The sequence below is a fragment of the Hemibagrus wyckioides genome, linkage group LG10 (assembly GCF_019097595.1).
Source record: "Hemibagrus wyckioides isolate EC202008001 linkage group LG10, SWU_Hwy_1.0, whole genome shotgun sequence".
NCBI lineage: Eukaryota > Metazoa > Chordata > Actinopteri > Siluriformes > Bagridae > Hemibagrus > Hemibagrus wyckioides.
Genome location: NC_080719.1, coordinates 1,245,186 through 1,262,638, shown reverse-complemented (window position 1 = coordinate 1,262,638; position 17,453 = coordinate 1,245,186). Strand labels below are relative to the sequence as shown.

The window sequence follows — 17,453 nt, the reverse complement described above, 5'->3', positions numbered from 1 at the left end:
TTTTTTTAAAAAAAGTTTTATTTCTTTGAGGGAAGTAAAATGAAAAAGATGAACATTTTGATACAGAACTTTTTTAATATTTCTTTCTTTAATAGCTAGGATACAAACGAAAAAAAAACCCAAATAACCAAAAATCCCTCGATTGTGAATACCCTTTTTGTTCCATTACAATCATAAATAATGAAAAATGATCCAGTAAGATTCAGTAGCGTATTAAAGGCGGAGTCTTTTGATGTCCTCGCTGCGAAAGTCCACTCTGAGAGCCAGGACCTGTCGAACCTCAGCAGGAGTCAGACGCCATGTCAGAGGCCCCGAGTTCGGGCCCCAATAATCCAGGATCTCAGACACCTGAAACCGGACAAAGCGAACAAAATCCTGCTTAGAGCTGGACATTATCAACTGAGCTACAGATTTAACTACACATGAAATAATGTGACACAGATACGAACCCTCTCCAGGTTCAGGATGGTTGCAATCTGAGTGAGACGAGCAAATTTATCACGAATCGTCCATGAGGTGACCGAGGAGAGATACGCGACCAGAGAACGCAACTCCTTATCAAACTGCAGACCACCCAACTGTGGGGGAGAGACAGAGAGAAATAAGGAGAATGTGAGAGAGAGACACACAGAGAGGGACAGAGACACAGACAGACAGAGAAAAGAGGGAAATAGACAGAGAGACACAGAGAGGGACAGAGAGACAAAGAAGAGGGAGAGAGAAAGAGAGACAAACAGAGAGAGAGAGACAGTAAGAGAGAGATAGTAAGAGTTAGATAGATAGAATAAGTGGAAGAAAATAGCAGAGACAGAAAAAAGGAGACATAGAAAAAGAGAGAGACAGGATAAAAGAGAGAGAGAGAGAGAAAGAGAGAGAGAGACAGCTTTAGAGTGATGCTCCAGTGAGTAACATCCTGGTTTGTCCAGATGTTGCTGATGATGTCCTCAGAGGGAAGAGCTGAGCAGAGATGAACCTGAAGGAGGTGAGGGAGTTACAGAGACTCTCACCCTGCTGAAGCTGCACTTAAAGACGGTCTTCTCCAGCTCCATGGCGATCAGGCTGGTCATCAGGCTGGTCAGCATGTCATAGATGACAGGAGACAAGCCGGCCTGAGGACACACTCTCAGTCAGACGTCACGTCTCGGGAATTGTCCAGAAAGAACATGAGTGATTTTTCTTTACCTTAAACTCAGCCATGAGCTGCTCCAGCTGCACCACCAGCTGCTGAACCCACGGATCGTTCGCCTCATACTCACTGAACTCCTCCTGAAACCACAGGAAGAAACTGACTGGAATTAGTCAGAAGGTGTTGAGAACCTCACGGCTGCTTCTATAGCGATGGTCATCGTTTCTATAGCAACAGAGGACGCTACAGTTTATAATAAATGGATTAAAAACATGACATCATTGATTTGTTAGAGATGTATTCAATATTTATGGAAGGAGTCTCCAGTGTCAGCACTGTGTAATAGTGTGTGTGTGTGAGATGTGGTGAAAGGAGTCTCCAGTGTCACTTCTTTGTATCAGTGTGTATCAGTGTGTGTGTGTTTGTGTGTGTGTGTGTGTGTGTGTGTCAGTCAGAGATGAAGCTGGACCTTGAAGTTCTCCACATCTTCAGGACAGAGGAGTTTACACTTCTGTGTGTTTCTCAGTAACATGTGGAACAAACTCTGATTCATTTTTTCCCTTATTCTCTTAAAAGACCGTTTAGAGCTGATAGAGAGAGAGAATAAAGAGAGACTGCTGAGGGAAAGACTGTCTAGAGCTGATAGAGAGAGAGAATAAAGAGAGACTGCTGAGGGAAAGACCGTTTAGAGCTGATAGAGAGAGAGAATAAAGAGAGACTGCTGAGGGAAAGACTGTCTAGAGCTGCCGTAACAGAAGACACAACAGAAAGGAACATGTTCCCAGACATAAATATAACTTTACACAGATGAAGTACAGGTCTTTAACAAATAAAATATGTCCTTTTGCTGTGGAAGAAGAGGAATAAAGCACCTGAAGGCACATCCTTGTGGAAACAGAAACTCTGCTTCATCAGAACTGGGTTTATTTCTCACCTCTTCAATGTTGTGTGAAACAGACAGGAAGCTGCTGATCCACGGCTTCACCTGGGGTCTGATAGCTGTGTTATTAAGCTCCTGAAGACCCTCCTACACACACACACACACACACACACACACACACACACACACACACACACGCTATGGTAGCTTCTATACATTCATATAAATCATGAATATCATTTCTTTCCAAGAGGCAGATATCATAATTCATATAAAATCCTTCATCATAGAAATATAATTTAATCACAATCAGTTTCAGATAAAAATGAGACAATAAAAAGTTTAGAAATAAACTAAAAATAACTAAACCTTTAAAAAAACTAAAAACAGATTATTGAGAGATCTTAAACCTTCATGTATAGATATTTTTCTCAAAATTCTGACAGATCTAACTAAAATAAAGATGCTCCAGTTCTCTGACCTGGAGGAGATCCTTGAGCTTGCTGGATGTGTTCACCAAGTCAGACAGACAGCTGTCTATCTTAGCCTGAGCTTGTTCTGAACCCGCTACCTGACTGAACAACTTGGCGCAATCACTCTGAGCAACAGAGGGGGAAAAAAATAAAGTCAGAGAGAGGACACCGGTTTAAAGAACAATACCGTGGATAGATCAGATTACAGAAACAGACCTCCAGGTTCTTTTTCAGAGTGCTGATGTTCTCACTGCAGACCTGCACATTATTCAGAGTCACCTGGAAGAAAAAGTGGAAAAGATTTACTTTTAAACTCACATCTCTACCAGCTACTAAGATCTGGATCTTTTCAGATCATTTGACTCAGCTCGACAAAAAGAGTCGGCTCTTTCAAACTCCAGATCTTTCTAGTGAATCAAATCATTTGGCTCAGCACATTAATAAGATTTCAATTCTGACTCAGTGAGTCAAATCACTTGGGATGTTTCATCTCTGATACCCTCATGAATATGTTTTTTTTTTTTTATGATTTAAGATGTTATTCTTCACCAGATAAGCAGTCTTGGCTTGTTCCTGACTCTCGATGCCCAGAGATTGGATTTTTCCCTGCTGTAAGCTGCTCTGCATCAGACTGACGGCGCTGGTGACACCACGATGTAGATCCTGCAGAGTGCTGGCTGGATAACCGGCTCTCAGTTTAGTCACCAGCACTTCTCTACACACACACACACACACACACACACACACACACACACACACTATAAATGCATTTCCTGTTGCTTCTTTTCATGATCATGCAGCACATGTTAAAGCATCACATGCAAATAAAAGATTCATTTTAATGAGCCCATGTACTGAATCAGAGCAAATCATTTGACTCAGCCCATTAAAATAACTGAACTCTTTTGATTTCCAGCTCGTTTCAGTGAGTCAAATCATTTAGCTCTGCTGATTAATAAGAACTGACCCTTTTTTTTTTTTTAATCCGACTCTTTTTACTGAGTCAAATCATTTCGTTCAGTTCACTAATAAGTGTCGACTCTTTCACAGAACAGAAAAACTCCAAACTCAGTTATAATGAAAGACTAAGAGATGATGCTGAAATTTTTGTATGAATGAAGCTGTAAACGTGTCGAATCGCTCCTTTAGAGACCGAACTACTTTTTTAGAGGGAGGAGTTTGTGAGTCTCTGATGGTATACAGTGAGGGAAAAATGATTTGATCCCCTGCTGATTTTGTACGTTTGCCCACTGACAAAGAAATGATCAGTCTGTAATTTTAATGGTAGGTTTATCTGAACAGTGAGAGACAGAATAACAACAAAAAAATCCAGAAAAACACATTTCAGAAAAGTTCTACATTGATTTACATTTTATTGAGTGAAATACGTATTTGATCCCCTATCAATCAGAAAGATTTCTGGCTCCCAGGTGTAACGAGCTCCCAGTAAGGAGCTGAGATTACAGTAGGAGCACTCTCGGGGAGTGCTCTTAATCTCAGCTCCTTAACTGTATGAAAGACACCTGTCCACAGAAGGAAGCAATCAATCAGATTCCAAACTCTCCATCACGGCCAAGACCAAAGAGCTGTCCATGGATGTCAGGGACAAGATTGTAGACCTACACAAGGCTGGAATGAGCTACAAGACCATCGCCAAGCAGCTTGGTGAGAAGGTGACAACAGTTGGTGCGATTATTCCCAAATGGAAGAAACACAAAAGGACTGTCGATCTTCCTCGGTCTGGGGCTCCATGCAAGATCTCACCTCATGGAGTTTCAATGATCATGAGAACGGTGAGGAATCAGCCCAGAATTACACTGGAGGATTTTGTCAATGATCTCAAGGCAGCTGGGACCACAGTCACCAAGAAAACAATTGGTAACACACTACGCCGTGAAAGACTGAAATCCAGTAGCACCCACAACGTCCCCCTGCTAAAGAAAGCACATGTACAGGACCATCTGAAGTTTACCAGTGAACATCTGAATGATTCAGAGGAGAACTGGGTGAAAGTGTTGTGGCCAAATGAGACCAAAATCCAGCTCTTTGGCATCAACTCAACTGTTTGGAGGAGGAGGAATGCTGCCTATGACTCCAAGAAGACCATCCCCACCGTCAAACATGGAGGTGGAAACATTATGCTTTGGGGGTGTTTTTCTGCTAAGGGGACAGGACAACCGCACCGCATCAAAGGGACGATGGACGGAGCCATGGACCATCAAATCTTGAGTGAGAACCTCCTTCCTTCAGCCAGGGCATTGAAAATGGGTCGTGGATGCAGAGAGGAGTGGGTCCAAATTCCTTGAGATGTGAGATGTGTGCAAACCTGGTGGCCAACTACAAGAAATGTCTGACGTCTGATTTCCAACAAGGGTTTGCCACCAAGTACTAAGTCATGTCTTGCAAAGGGGTCAAATACTTATTTCACTCAATAAAATGCAAATCAATGTAGAACTTTTCTGGAATGTGTTTTTCTGGATTTTTTTGTTGTTATTCTGTCTCTCACTGTTCAGATAAACCTACCATTAAAATTACAGACTGATCATTTCTTTGTCAGTGGGCAAACGTACAAAATCAGCAGGGGATCAAATCATTTTTTCCCCCTCACTGTATGGATACCACACAATCTTCAGGAATGTTTAAAGTAACTGGAACTACTTTTTACTCTGTGAAAGTCGATAAAAGTCCATAAGAACAGCTTTTGGGAAGATTTTCTCTTAAGATTGTCTTATGGCTGCTGTGGAACAGCTGCAGATGTACACTCTTGTTTTATCGTGATATCTCGTATTATTTGGAGTTTGCAGAAATTCGTAGGTGCATACCTGAAATCCGTCTCGAGTACGCTGATGGCGTGATTGATCATCGCGCACACGCAGTCCGAGTTGCCGCTAGTCAGCGCTCGACTGATGCACTTCTTCACAATGTAAAACACGTCGTCCACCATGCTGGAGCTCATCTGCCCCACCTCGGCTGTATCCATGGCGACGGCCTGAACAAAAGCTGTTGTCGTTTATGAATTCTAACACACAAGACAGGTGTACTGTTTTTTACGTGTGTACCTTATTCACAGTCTCTCTCATGTAGTACTCCTCCATGGGGATGTAGTAACCAATCAGCTCCTGCATGGTGCAACTGAGCTGACAGTCCTTCAGCAATCGCTCTAAACACTGCTGATGCTCTGTAAACAAAAATAAACAGCACAACCTCATTCATTAACTTTAACACTCAAACTAAACGCTCGCTGTGGTTTCACATGCTATCGATTATACAGGCTGAGGACGGAGGGGTGCCAATATTTTGTGCAGAGTCACAGTGCCCTGCAGGAAACAAGTTAACACAAGTTCTCTACCTCGGATTACGGACTCGACTGCTGTTGCGTCCGCGACCTCGAAATCTGCCGCGATGCGGCGCTTCAGGAAGCGCAGGTACAGTTCAGCTCTGGAGTTCATCAGGGTGACCTCACATAACACCGGGTCAAGCTCTCTACACACACACACACACACACACACACACACACACAATATACTATTTGCTACAGATTTTGCATTTCTTAGAATGCATTTAGTTTATGTACTGAGAAGTGATTAATAATTCATTATGATGAAATATTTCTACAACCAGTAATTATGAAGGGTGCCAATATTTATGGATACACATTTAGCTATGCAGTTGAAGCCATGAAATCATAATACACACTTTACACAGATGTCTTTGATATCATTTATCCATTACGCACATTTTTCTCAAATTTAATAATTTAATTTGTTTACTCAACAATCCAGAATCGTTATGAAACTCGGTACCTCGGCTCGATCTTCTCCGGAGACATGCCCCTCATCATGCTGCTCTGAACAACCTGGAACTACAGAAACATCCCAGTGTCACACACACACACGCACACACACATGTAGAACCTGAGCACACAAGAAACACACACTTTGTTGAGATAGCCTCTCTGCTGCATGAACTTCTCCACCACTTTCTGCGCCTGTGCGTCACACTCTTTCTGAAGGTGTGTGAGAAGTGTGTAGAGTCGACCCGGGCCGTAGTACGTCTCCACAATGGGCTGGTGCGTCTCCACGATCCGAGCAATACCTGACACACACACAAACAAACACACCATGAGACACACAGAAAAGCACATCATGCTGTAAATCATTGTAAGTTCTTTCACCTTAATAAATAAGTGATTAATGATTGTGTATGTGGTGTGTTTTTACCCTCCAGCAGGAGTGTGAGTGTGTCTGCGAAAATCAGCGGTGCACGGCGGTCACTGAGGTCAGATCCTACAGCCAGGTGCAGGTTCTCCTCCGCTTTAGTCGCCAGCTGAGTGAGGAGCGCAAGAGAAATTTCAGGGATCAGAGAGAACATCAACACCATGTAGTTTATAAACACACACACACACCTGACTGCAGAGGTACTGGGCAAACTGTGCGAGTCCCTGCTCATGAAGGCCCAGCAGAGGGAGGATTTTAAAGAAGCGTTCCACCTGAGGCAGGTCACCTGTGGCAACCGCTTCCTCTAGTCGCTTAGTAACCAGCGCTTTCAAACTAAGCTCCGCCTCCTGCAGTAAAGCGAGACTGGCGTCGACTGCAGTGCCTGCAGAGCAAAAATTATTTTTAAAAAATAAAAATATCATCATTTGTCTTTTTAATATGCTACCTGGCAACCCGTTGCTTGGAAACAAACCCTTCAGTTCAGGAGGTTGTGCAGCGTGTAAGTGTCAGGAAGAACGTCTGCGTTAAACCCGTTTATCATCAGTTAAAGTACTCACTCTCTCCACCCTGCCTGCTCAGCTCGATCACTGATTGGTCCAGAGACAGGTAGCGGTGGATGTGGGCGGCAGCTTGTTCGTAGTCCTGATTGCGGAGAGCAGTCTGAACCCCGTCTGTACAGAACTTCAAGTCCAGAATATCGTCAGCGCGCTGGATCGCCTGGTACAGCCTTTTCTGAAGGGAACAAACACCTGCAGTCAGTCGCTTCTGAGATGTAAGTAAGCAGATGTATGGGTGCAGGAGTGTGTGTAACCTTAGTGAGGTCCAACTGTCTGACTTTACTGCTGACGTTTTCTGCAAGGCTGCAGGTGAAGCTGATCATCCCGGATAATTGTGTGGCGTCTCCTTCAATCAGCTGCAGGTTGGGCCTCGACACACAAACACACACACACACCTTATACAACTCATGCAGGATGTGAGAGCAGAATGTTGTCTTTCTGTCAACAGTGCATACTCAGCTTTGATTTATTTGTATTGGGTTTTTTTGGTGTTTATTTTGTAATACAATAATTACACCGGTCAGCCATAACATTATGACCAGTGCCAGGTGAAGTGAATAAGACTGAGTATCTCCTCATCATGGCACCTGTTAGTGGGTGGGATATATTAGGCAGCAAGTCAACATTTTTTCCTCAAAGTTGATGTTAGAAGCAGGAAAAATGGACAAGCGTAAGGATTTGAGCTTTGAGTTTGATGAAGGGCCAAATTGTGATGGCTTGTGGGGTGTTTCCGGTCTGCAGTGGTCAGTATCTATCAAAAGTGATCCAAGGAAGGTTTGCTGTTCTGTTACATGTCCAAACCCACACACTCACCCAATCCTCTGGAGAGCGAGCATCTTGGTTTCGATGGTGCTCTGTTGTCCAGAAAGAACCTCCAGCTCCTTCTGGACCTCCACCTGCACAAGTGACCACATCACACTGTTTAAAAAAACAGGGTCAAAAAATACGGAATGATCCAACATCATCTCAGGGGGAAATATGCAGAGACCAGGATTAAAGCGGGAACAGAAATACATACATTAAAAAACAAAACAAAATAAACCCCACTTCATTTTAAAGTGTTATTGACGTTACAGTATATGTATGTGGGCGTGGTTAGAGACTACTTGTAGGGGCGTGGCTAATGAAGTGACTGACAGCTGAACTGAGCACAAGCTTTTCCAATCGTTTGCCAGCCTTAAGACGTCGCCAGCGTTAATAATTCATGTCTGAAGTCTCGTACTTTCATACTAAATGTTCTAGCTGCATCATGATTAATTGCAGATAATAATGAATATAATGACGGATGAAGGAGCGGCGCTAATGTAAACACTCCTCAGTTCTGAGGAATAATAAGCTGAATGTAAAGCGGAAGTTCACCTCTTCAGCACAGAGCTGCGCATAAACCCGCTCCAGGTCTTCCAGGTCTGTAAGAGACTCGATGGTGTCGGTTCGGACGGAGGAGGAGAGCGCTGGAGCGCTGGAGCGCGGAACCGCCGGAGAACCCACTTCATCCATCATACCACGGCTCCCACATCCACACAAACCGCGTCACTTCCTTTACTTCTTCTTCCTTTGTCTCCCTCTTCTCCTCCTATAGCGCACACTGCCACCTATGTCTGCTGCACGCATTACACCTCTCTATAGCGACATTCCATTCTTTTTATGAACTCGTCCATCTACACACTTCTCTGTTATCTTCACTCTTCACACTGACCACACTGCAGCCCATCTCTCGCTTTGCGAATAGTTTTGGCGCCCGTCTACCACGTCCAATAGAGATGCACGTGCTCTGCAGTCTGAGCTGCAGTTTCTGAGAATTAATCAACACCTTCTGACTGATCACAATTACATAATCAACAGATCTGTGGATAAAGCTGGGTTTAAAACATCAACAAGAACATGATACAGCAGCAGTCAGATAGATAGATAGATAGATAGATGATAGACAGGCGGACGAAAGGACAGATAGATAGATAGATAGATAGATAGATAGATAGATAGATAGATAGATAGATAGATAGATAGATAGATAGAGGCAGACAGACAGATAGATGGATAGACAGACAGATAGATAGACAGCCAGACAGATGGACAGACGGACAGATAGATAGATAGATAGATAGATAGATAGATAGATAGATAGATAGATAGATAGATAGATGATAGACAGGCGGACGAAAGGACAGATAGATAGATAGATAGATAGATAGATAGATAGATAGATAGATAGATAGATAGATAGATAGACAGGCGGATGAAAGGACAGATAGATAGATAGATAGATAGATAGATAGATAGATAGATAGATAGATAGATGATAGACAGGCGGACGAAAGGACAGATAGATAGATAGATAGATAGATAGATAGATAGATAGATAGATAGACAGACAGGCGGACACATAGATAGATAGATAGATAGATAGATAGATAGATAGATAGATAGATAGATAGATAGAGGCAGACAGACAGATAGATAGACAGCCAGACAGATGGACAGACAGACAGATAGATAGATAGATAGATAGATAGATAGATAGATAGATAGATAGATAGATAGATAGATGATAGACAGGCGGACGAAAGGACAGATAGATAGATAGATAGATAGATAGATAGATAGATAGATAGATAGATAGATAGACAGACAGGCGGACACATAGATAGATAGATAGATAGATAGATAGATAGATAGATAGATAGATAGATAGATAGATAGATAGATGATAGACAGGCGGAAAAAAGGATAGATAGATAGATAGATAGATAGATAGATAGATAGATAGATAGACAGGCGGACACATAGATAGATAGATAGATAGATAGATAGATAGATAGATAGATAGATAGATGATAGACAGGCGGACGAAAGGACAGATAGATAGATAGATAGATAGATAGATAGATAGATAGATAGATAGATAGATAGACAGGCGGACACATAGATAGATAGATAGATAGATAGATAGATAGATAGATAGATAGATAGATAGATAGATAGATAGATAGATAGATAGATAGATAGATGATAGACAGGCGGACAAAAGGATAGATAGATAGATAGATAGATAGATAGATAGATAGATAGATAGATAGATAGATAGATAGACAGGCGGACACATAGATAGACAGGCGGACACATAGATAGATAGATAGATAGATAGATAGATAGATAGATAGATAGATAGATAGATAGATGATAGACAGGCGGAAAAAAGGATAGATAGATAGATAGATAGATAGATAGACAGGCGGACACATAGATAGATAGATAGATAGATAGATAGATAGATAGATAGATAGATAGATAGATAGATGATAGACAGGCGGACGAAAGGACAGATAGATAGATAGATAGATAGATAGATAGATAGATAGATAGATAGATAGATAGATAGATAGATAGATAGATAGACAGGCGGACACATAGATAGATAGATAGATAGATAGATAGATAGATAGATAGATAGATAGATAGATAGATAGATAGATAGATGATAGACAGGCGGACAAAAGGATAGATAGATAGATAGATAGATAGATAGATAGATAGATAGATAGATAGATAGATAGATAGATAGATAGATAGACAGGCGGACACATAGATAGACAGGCGGACACATAGATAGATAGATAGATAGATAGATAGATAGATAGATAGATAGACAGGCGGACACATAGATAGATAGATAGATAGATAGATAGATAGATAGATAGATAGATAGATAGATAGATAGATAGATAGATGATAGACAGGCGGACAAAAGGATAGATAGATAGATAGATAGATAGATAGATAGATAGATAGATAGATAGATAGATAGATAGACAGGCGGACACATAGATAGATAGATAGATAGATAGATAGATAGATAGATAGATAGATAGATAGATAGATAGATAGATAGATAGATAGATAGATAGACGGACGGACAATCAGATAGATAGAGACAGACAGACAGTCAGATGCTCAGCGTAAACGAGTACCCCCTTTGAAAAGTACCATTTCAAACAGTATCTCCAAAATGTTGATAAGTTTAATATAACATCTGTTTAACTTAGAACATGAAAGTAAGGTTAATAATATAACTTAGATTACACATTTTTCAGTTTTACTCAAATTAGGGTGATGCAAAAATGAGTACACCCCACAACAAAAATTACTACGTCTACTACTTTGTATGGCCTCCATGATTTTTAATGACAGCACCAAGTCTTCTAGGCATGGAATGAACAAGTTGGCGACATTTTGCAGCATCTATCTTTTTCCATTCTTTAAGAATGACCTCTTTTAGAGACTGGATGCTGGATGGAGAGTGATGATCAACTTGTCTCTTCAGAATTCCCCATAGGTGTTTGATTGGGTTCAGATCAGGAGACATACTTGGCCACTGAATCACTTTCACCCTGTTCTTCTTCAGAAATCCAGCAGTGGCCTTAGTTGTGTGTTTAGGATCATTGTGATGTTGGAAAAGTGCATGATGACCAAGGGTATGGAGCGATAGTAGCATCTTCTCTTTCAGTATCGAGCAGTACATCTGTGAATTCATGATGCCATCAATGAATTGCAGCTCCCCGACACCAGCAGCACTCATGCAGCCCCACATAAGGACACTGCCACCACCATGTTTCACTGTAGGCACCATGCATTTTTCTTTGTATTCCTCACCTTTGCAATGCCATACAGTTTTTAAGCCATCAGTTCCAAAAACATTTATCTTGGTCTCATCACTCCAGAGTATAGAGTCCAAGCAGTCTTCATCTTTGTCAGCATGGGCCCTGGCAATCTCTAGGTGGGCTTTTTTGTGCCTGGGCTTTAGGAGAGGCTTCTTTGGTGGACGGCACCCATGCATGCCATTCCTCTGCAGTGTATGCCGTATTGTGTCACAGGAGACACACACCCCAGTTTGGCTTTCTACTTCTTTAGATAACTGCAGTGAACTCGCATGCCAATTTTCTTCAACCCTTCTCATCAGAAGATGCTCCTGTTGAGGTGTTAACTTCCGTGGACGACCTGGACGTCTCTGTGAGATGGTTGCAGTTCCATCTTTGTTAAATTTTTGTACCATTTTTGCTACAGCAGTCTGACTGATAAGTAAAGCTTTGCTGATCTTAGCCTTCACCTTTCTGGTGTAAAGAAATGATTTTCTTTCTCAGGTCTTGTGACATTTCCATTGCTGACAGCATGAAATGGGAAGGGGTTTTCCTTAAGTAACACCCTTTTATAGTCCACTGTCTGCTGGACACCTGTGTAATGAATAATTAGACTGACCTGTGATTAAATTCTTCTTAAATTAGACATTTGTAGTCTAAAATTTAGCTTTGCTCCAGAGACTTTCAGTGGGGTATACTCATCACCCTAATTTGAGTAAAACTGTTCTCTAAGTTATATTATTAACCTTAAGTTAAACAGATGTTATATCAAACTTTTTCAACATTTTGAACATTTTTTGTGTTTATTGAGATACTGCTTAGAATCTTACTTTTCAGAACTGCACTTTAGATAGATAGATAGATAGATAGATAGATAGATAGATAGATAGATAGATATAATATAAATTAAAAATCCAGGGCAAATCTATAATAATCATAAATTCCTGGTACTATTAGTAACTAATAACTAATGTTAATAAATGATATTAACTTGTAATAATGCAGAGCTCACTTGAACAGATATGATAAACAGCACTGTGTCTAACTTGAAGGTCAGTGATTGGTATCCACAGGGTCATCAATTAAAATAAAAAGATAGACATATGCTAAAGAAAGGAGGGTTGTTTTTATAGAGTAAATTAATTCTCAGGAAAGTTTGTTAACGAGTCAAAACAATCACGAGATAAATAAGAGATAGGAGGGGTAAGGGTGCCAGGATAAATAGAGGGGATTTTTTTATTGGGGGGCACTTGACCGCAATAGGTCATTGGAGAAGACTTCAGAACCACCCTGTAGTGTGTCCACTCAGAGGGGGACTGTGAGTTACATCAGGACTCTTCATGGCCAGCCCAATCTCCAGACCTGAACCCCACTGAAATGTGATCAAGAGGAAGACGGATGGGCAGAAGATCAAACAAAGATGAGCTGCTTGAAATTCTGCACCAGGAATGGCACCAACAGCAATGTGAAAGATTGATGGAGAACATGCTAAGACTCATGACAGCTGTGACTGAAAATCAGGGTGTAAGGACGCACTCGAGGCAGGCGTGGTAGAATCCATATGCAGATCTTTATTCACAAAACGGCAGGCAAGAATCGGAATCGATATGGCAAGGCGAAAGGGTCAAAAACCGGAAAATCAAGAACTAGCGAACAGAAACCAAAACCGCAAAACCGAGACTCGTAGAAAACAGTAACAGGCAAAGATCATACACGTAGCAGGCAATCAGGAACAATAAACAAGGCTTGGTAAGTAATCCACTCGAGAGAACAATACTTCGCAGGGAACAATAGGCAGCGTGCTGCTTAAATACCCGAGTAAGACAGGAAGTGAGTTTGCAAATGTCAATATTCGGGTGATGGCTCCCTCTGGTGCTCTGGTTCTGCAAGCATCGTTACAGAACCCCCCCCTCTAGGAACACCTCCAGGTGTTCGTCGACGCGGGTGCCCCCGTGGACGAGGAGCAGGTCGATTCGGGAAGCTCAGATGGAATTCCTCAGTGAGCGAGGGGTCGAGAATGTCCTGTGCATTAACCCAACAACGCTCCTCTGGGCCGTAACCCTCCCAATCCACCAGATACTGAAGGCGGCCACCTCGACGACGGGAATTCAGGATGGTGCGCACCTGGTAGGCAAGGGAGCCATCAATGTCCAGTGGTGGGGGAGGTTCAGTGATAGCGGAGCCGGTGGTTTGAGGCTCGTGGAAGGGCTTGAGTAAAGACACATGGAAGGTAGGCGAGATACGATACGATGCTGGAAGCTCAAGGCGGAAAGAAACTGGATTAACTTGGCGTAGAATTTTAAACGGGCCAATAAACTTGGGGCTTAACTTATGACAAGGAAGTTTTAGTTTTATATTCCTAGTAGAAAGCCACACCTTCTGACCCACTCGGTAACCTGGGTGGGGGCGCCGACGCCGGTTAGCTTGGAGCTCTTGTCGTCGGATCGCTCTCTGGAGACGAACATGGGCTCTTTCCCAGACCTCCTGACTACGTCTTGCCCAGTCTTCAACTGTAGGCACATCCGAGGGTTCCCCGGACCAAGGAAAGAGCGGAGGTTGGTAGCCCAATACACATTGGAAGGGAGTTAAGCCGGTCGAGGAGTGGCGCAACGAGTTTTGGGCATACTCAGCCCAGGGGAGAAACTCACTCCAACGGTGTTGCTCATGGCTGCAGTATGTTCTTAGGAACCTCCCAATTTCTTGATTAAGCCGTTCCGCTTGGCCATTGGACTGGGGGTGATACCCTGAGCTGAGGCTGACATTGATCCCGAGTTGTTTGCAAAACTCCGACCACACACGAGATGTGAACTGTGGGCCGCGATCAGAAACAATGTCCTCGGGTAAACCATAGTGACAGAAGATGTTTTGGAAAATGGCTGTGGCTGTTTCCATGGCAGTAGGCAGACCTTTCATGGGGATTAACTTGCAGGACTTGGAAAAGCAGTCGATTACAACCATGACTGTGGTGAAACCTCGAGAGACAGGGAGGTCTGTGAGAAAGTCTACTGAGATGTGAGACCAGGGTCGGCGTGGAACTGGCAGTGGTTGAAGTAGACCTTCTGGTAGCTGACGGCTCGTTCGGGACTGTGCGCAGACCGAGCAGGAACGGATAAACTCCTCGACATTGTGGTTGAGCGATGGCCACCAGAATCTTTGTCGTACCAGCTGAATGGTTCTACGGGTGCCGGGGTGTCCTGAACTCAGGCTCTCATGGGTCCATCGTAACACTTGTTGGCGGAAACCTGTGGGTACATAAACTTTGGTCGGTGGACACGTTGGGGGAGGAGCCTCTGTTGATTGAGCCCGTTCAATTTCACTCATCAGGTCCCACTGCACAGGAGCTACTTGGACAGATGGTGGAAGGATAGGCTCTGGGCTGGATGGTGGCTCCAGGGTTTCATGGATTCGCGACAGGGCATCTGCGTTCCCATTCTTAGACCCGGGGCGGTAGGAGACTGAAAACTTGAATCGTGTAAAGAATAGCGCCCACCTAGCTTGCCGTGGGTTGAGACGCTTGGCTTCCCGAAGATAGGCCAGATTTCTGTGATCGGTAAGGACCAGGAACGGGTGGCGGGCCCCTTCGAGCCAGTGCCTCCATTCTTCCAGGGCAGCCTTTATCGATAGTAGTTCCCGGTTCCCTACGTCATAATTCATTTCGGCCGGTGTGAGCTTTTGGGAGAAAAAGGCACAAGGATGCAGTTTTCCGGACTCTGGTTGACGTTGAGAAAGCACAGCCCCTATCCCACAGCTCGAAGCGTCCACCTCCACTACGAATGGCCGCTCAGGGTTAGGATGACGGAGTATCGGAGCGGAAGAAAAACTTTTAAGTTTCTGAAAAGCAGCTCTGGCATGATCAGTCCACTTTAATTTCTTGGGCTTGTCTTTCAGCAGTGAAGTCATTGGGCTAGCAATGGTACTGTAGTTCCTGATGAATCTCCTGTAAAAGTTCGCAAATCCAAGGAAGCATTGCAAACCCTTGATGGAGGTAGGTTCGGGCCAGGATGTAATGGCGGACACTTTCGATTGATCCATTTCTACTCCTTCATGCGGGATTACATATCCTAGAAATGTTACTGTGGAACGGTGAAACTCACATTTCTCCAGTTTCACATAGAGATTGTGGTTGGTGAGGCGTTGGAGGACAGCACGAACATGAGAAACGTGTTGATCTAGGCTGGCGGAATATATGAGGATGTCATCTATGTAAGCAATGACGAATTTGTTTAGCATATCCCTGAACACTTCATTGATAAGTGACTGGAAGACGGCGGGGGCGTTCGTGAGTCCATATGGCATGACCAGATACTTGTAATGTCCATGTGTTGTGTGAAACGCTGTCTTCCATTCGTCGCCCTCCTTTATCCGGATGAGATTGTAGGCACTGCGCAGGTCAAGCTTGGTGAAGATTTTGGCTCCTTGTAACTGTTCGAGGGCTGCGGGAACCAGGGGAAGAGAGTAAGGATACGGGACTCCATATGCAGATCTTTATTCACAAAACGGCAGGCAAGAATCGGAATCGATATGGCTAAGCGAAAGAGTCAAAAACCGGAAAATCAAGAACTAGCGAACAGAAACCAAAACCGCAAAACCGAGACTCGTAGAAAACAGTAACAGGCAAAGATCATACACGTAGCAGGCAATCAGGAACAATAAACAAGGCTTGGTAAGTAATCCACTACAGAGAACAATACTTCACAGGGAACAATAGGCAGCGTGCTGCTTAAATACCCGAGTAAGACAGGAAGTGAGTTTGCAAATGTCAATATTCGGGTGATGGCTCCCTCTGGTGCTCTGGTTCTGCAAGCATCGTTACACAGGCTTATTTTAACAAAATCTATCTATCTAATACTTACCTAGAAATAGTAAAACCAGAGAAACTGATCATTTTGCAGTGGTCTCTTAATTCTTTACAGAGTTAATAAAAATTTAACAGCTGCAGTGTCAATATGACAAGAATATGGAATAATAGAGAAGTGAAAAAGAGAAAAAACAGAATTAAAAATTTACCGGAAAAATTCCTGTTAAGATGTCTGTATAAAGATCAGGAAGCTATTTAATACATTATATTTCTTATATACACAAAGAATTTGTTCTTTTTTTCATTGTTTTTTCTGCTTTCTTTCTTTCAGTGGGAGTATCACTTCTTTGTGGTCATTTCTGTTGTTGTTTTTTCTCGTAGTCTAGCTGGAGTGAGGGGTGAACAATGAATGCAAGTTAATGTCAAATGTATGGAAGTTAAAATCAGACTGGAAATCATTTGAAGGAGCCTAACGAATTCTAATTTGTTAGATAAAATGGACTACACAGTGTTCTAACTATAACCAGTCCCTGTCACTGTTCGGACCGTCTGTCTGGCCTGCTTATAGGCCAAGGTGATTATGACCCTGGATAGTGAGGGAGGAATCCATGATGACCATCTCACTCTGCTGGGGCACTGCTCCAAGGTGCTAAGAAATTAGAAAATCTACTATTTTAATGAAATCCTCTTCAGATTTCTCGAGTCATTTGAAATTTTAACATGAAGAACAGCGTGACTTTTTTTTGTTTATTTTTTTATTTTCACATC

General features: G+C 42.7%; 1 protein-coding gene across 1 annotated transcript; it reads right to left on the bottom strand.

The window, feature by feature from the left end:
• Positions 1 to 55: 55 nt before the first annotated feature.
• Positions 56 to 8,793, bottom strand: cog4 (component of oligomeric golgi complex 4). Its single transcript, XM_058401426.1, has 19 exons — positions 8,613 to 8,793; positions 8,067 to 8,149; positions 7,508 to 7,622; positions 7,254 to 7,428; positions 6,885 to 7,078; positions 6,700 to 6,805; positions 6,417 to 6,574; positions 6,283 to 6,341; positions 5,829 to 5,962; positions 5,539 to 5,657; positions 5,302 to 5,468; positions 3,029 to 3,194; positions 2,696 to 2,758; positions 2,488 to 2,604; positions 2,061 to 2,153; positions 1,183 to 1,266; positions 1,008 to 1,109; positions 450 to 578; positions 56 to 348 (listed from the first exon to the last, which is right to left on the bottom strand). Exons 1-19 carry the CDS (start codon positions 8,751 to 8,753, stop codon positions 214 to 216), a joined length of 2,340 nt encoding a protein of 779 aa, XP_058257409.1. The 5' UTR covers positions 8,754 to 8,793; the 3' UTR covers positions 56 to 213.
• Positions 8,794 to 17,453: the final 8,660 nt, after the last annotated feature.

Bases quoted from the DNA above. Each gene is read 5' to 3' on its own strand.
- cog4 (XM_058401426.1), bottom strand. From the start codon at position 8,753: ATGATGGATGAAGTGGGTTCTCCGGCGGTTCCGCGCTCCAGCGCTCCA. The intron at 6,575-6,699 runs GTAAAAACACAC...TGTGTGTGTCAG, and splicing joins ACTCACACTCCTGCTGGAGG to GTATTGCTCGGATCGTGGAG. The intron at 3,195-5,301 runs GTATGCACCTAC...GTGTGTGTGTAG, and splicing joins GTACTCGAGACGGATTTCAG to AGAAGTGCTGGTGACTAAAC.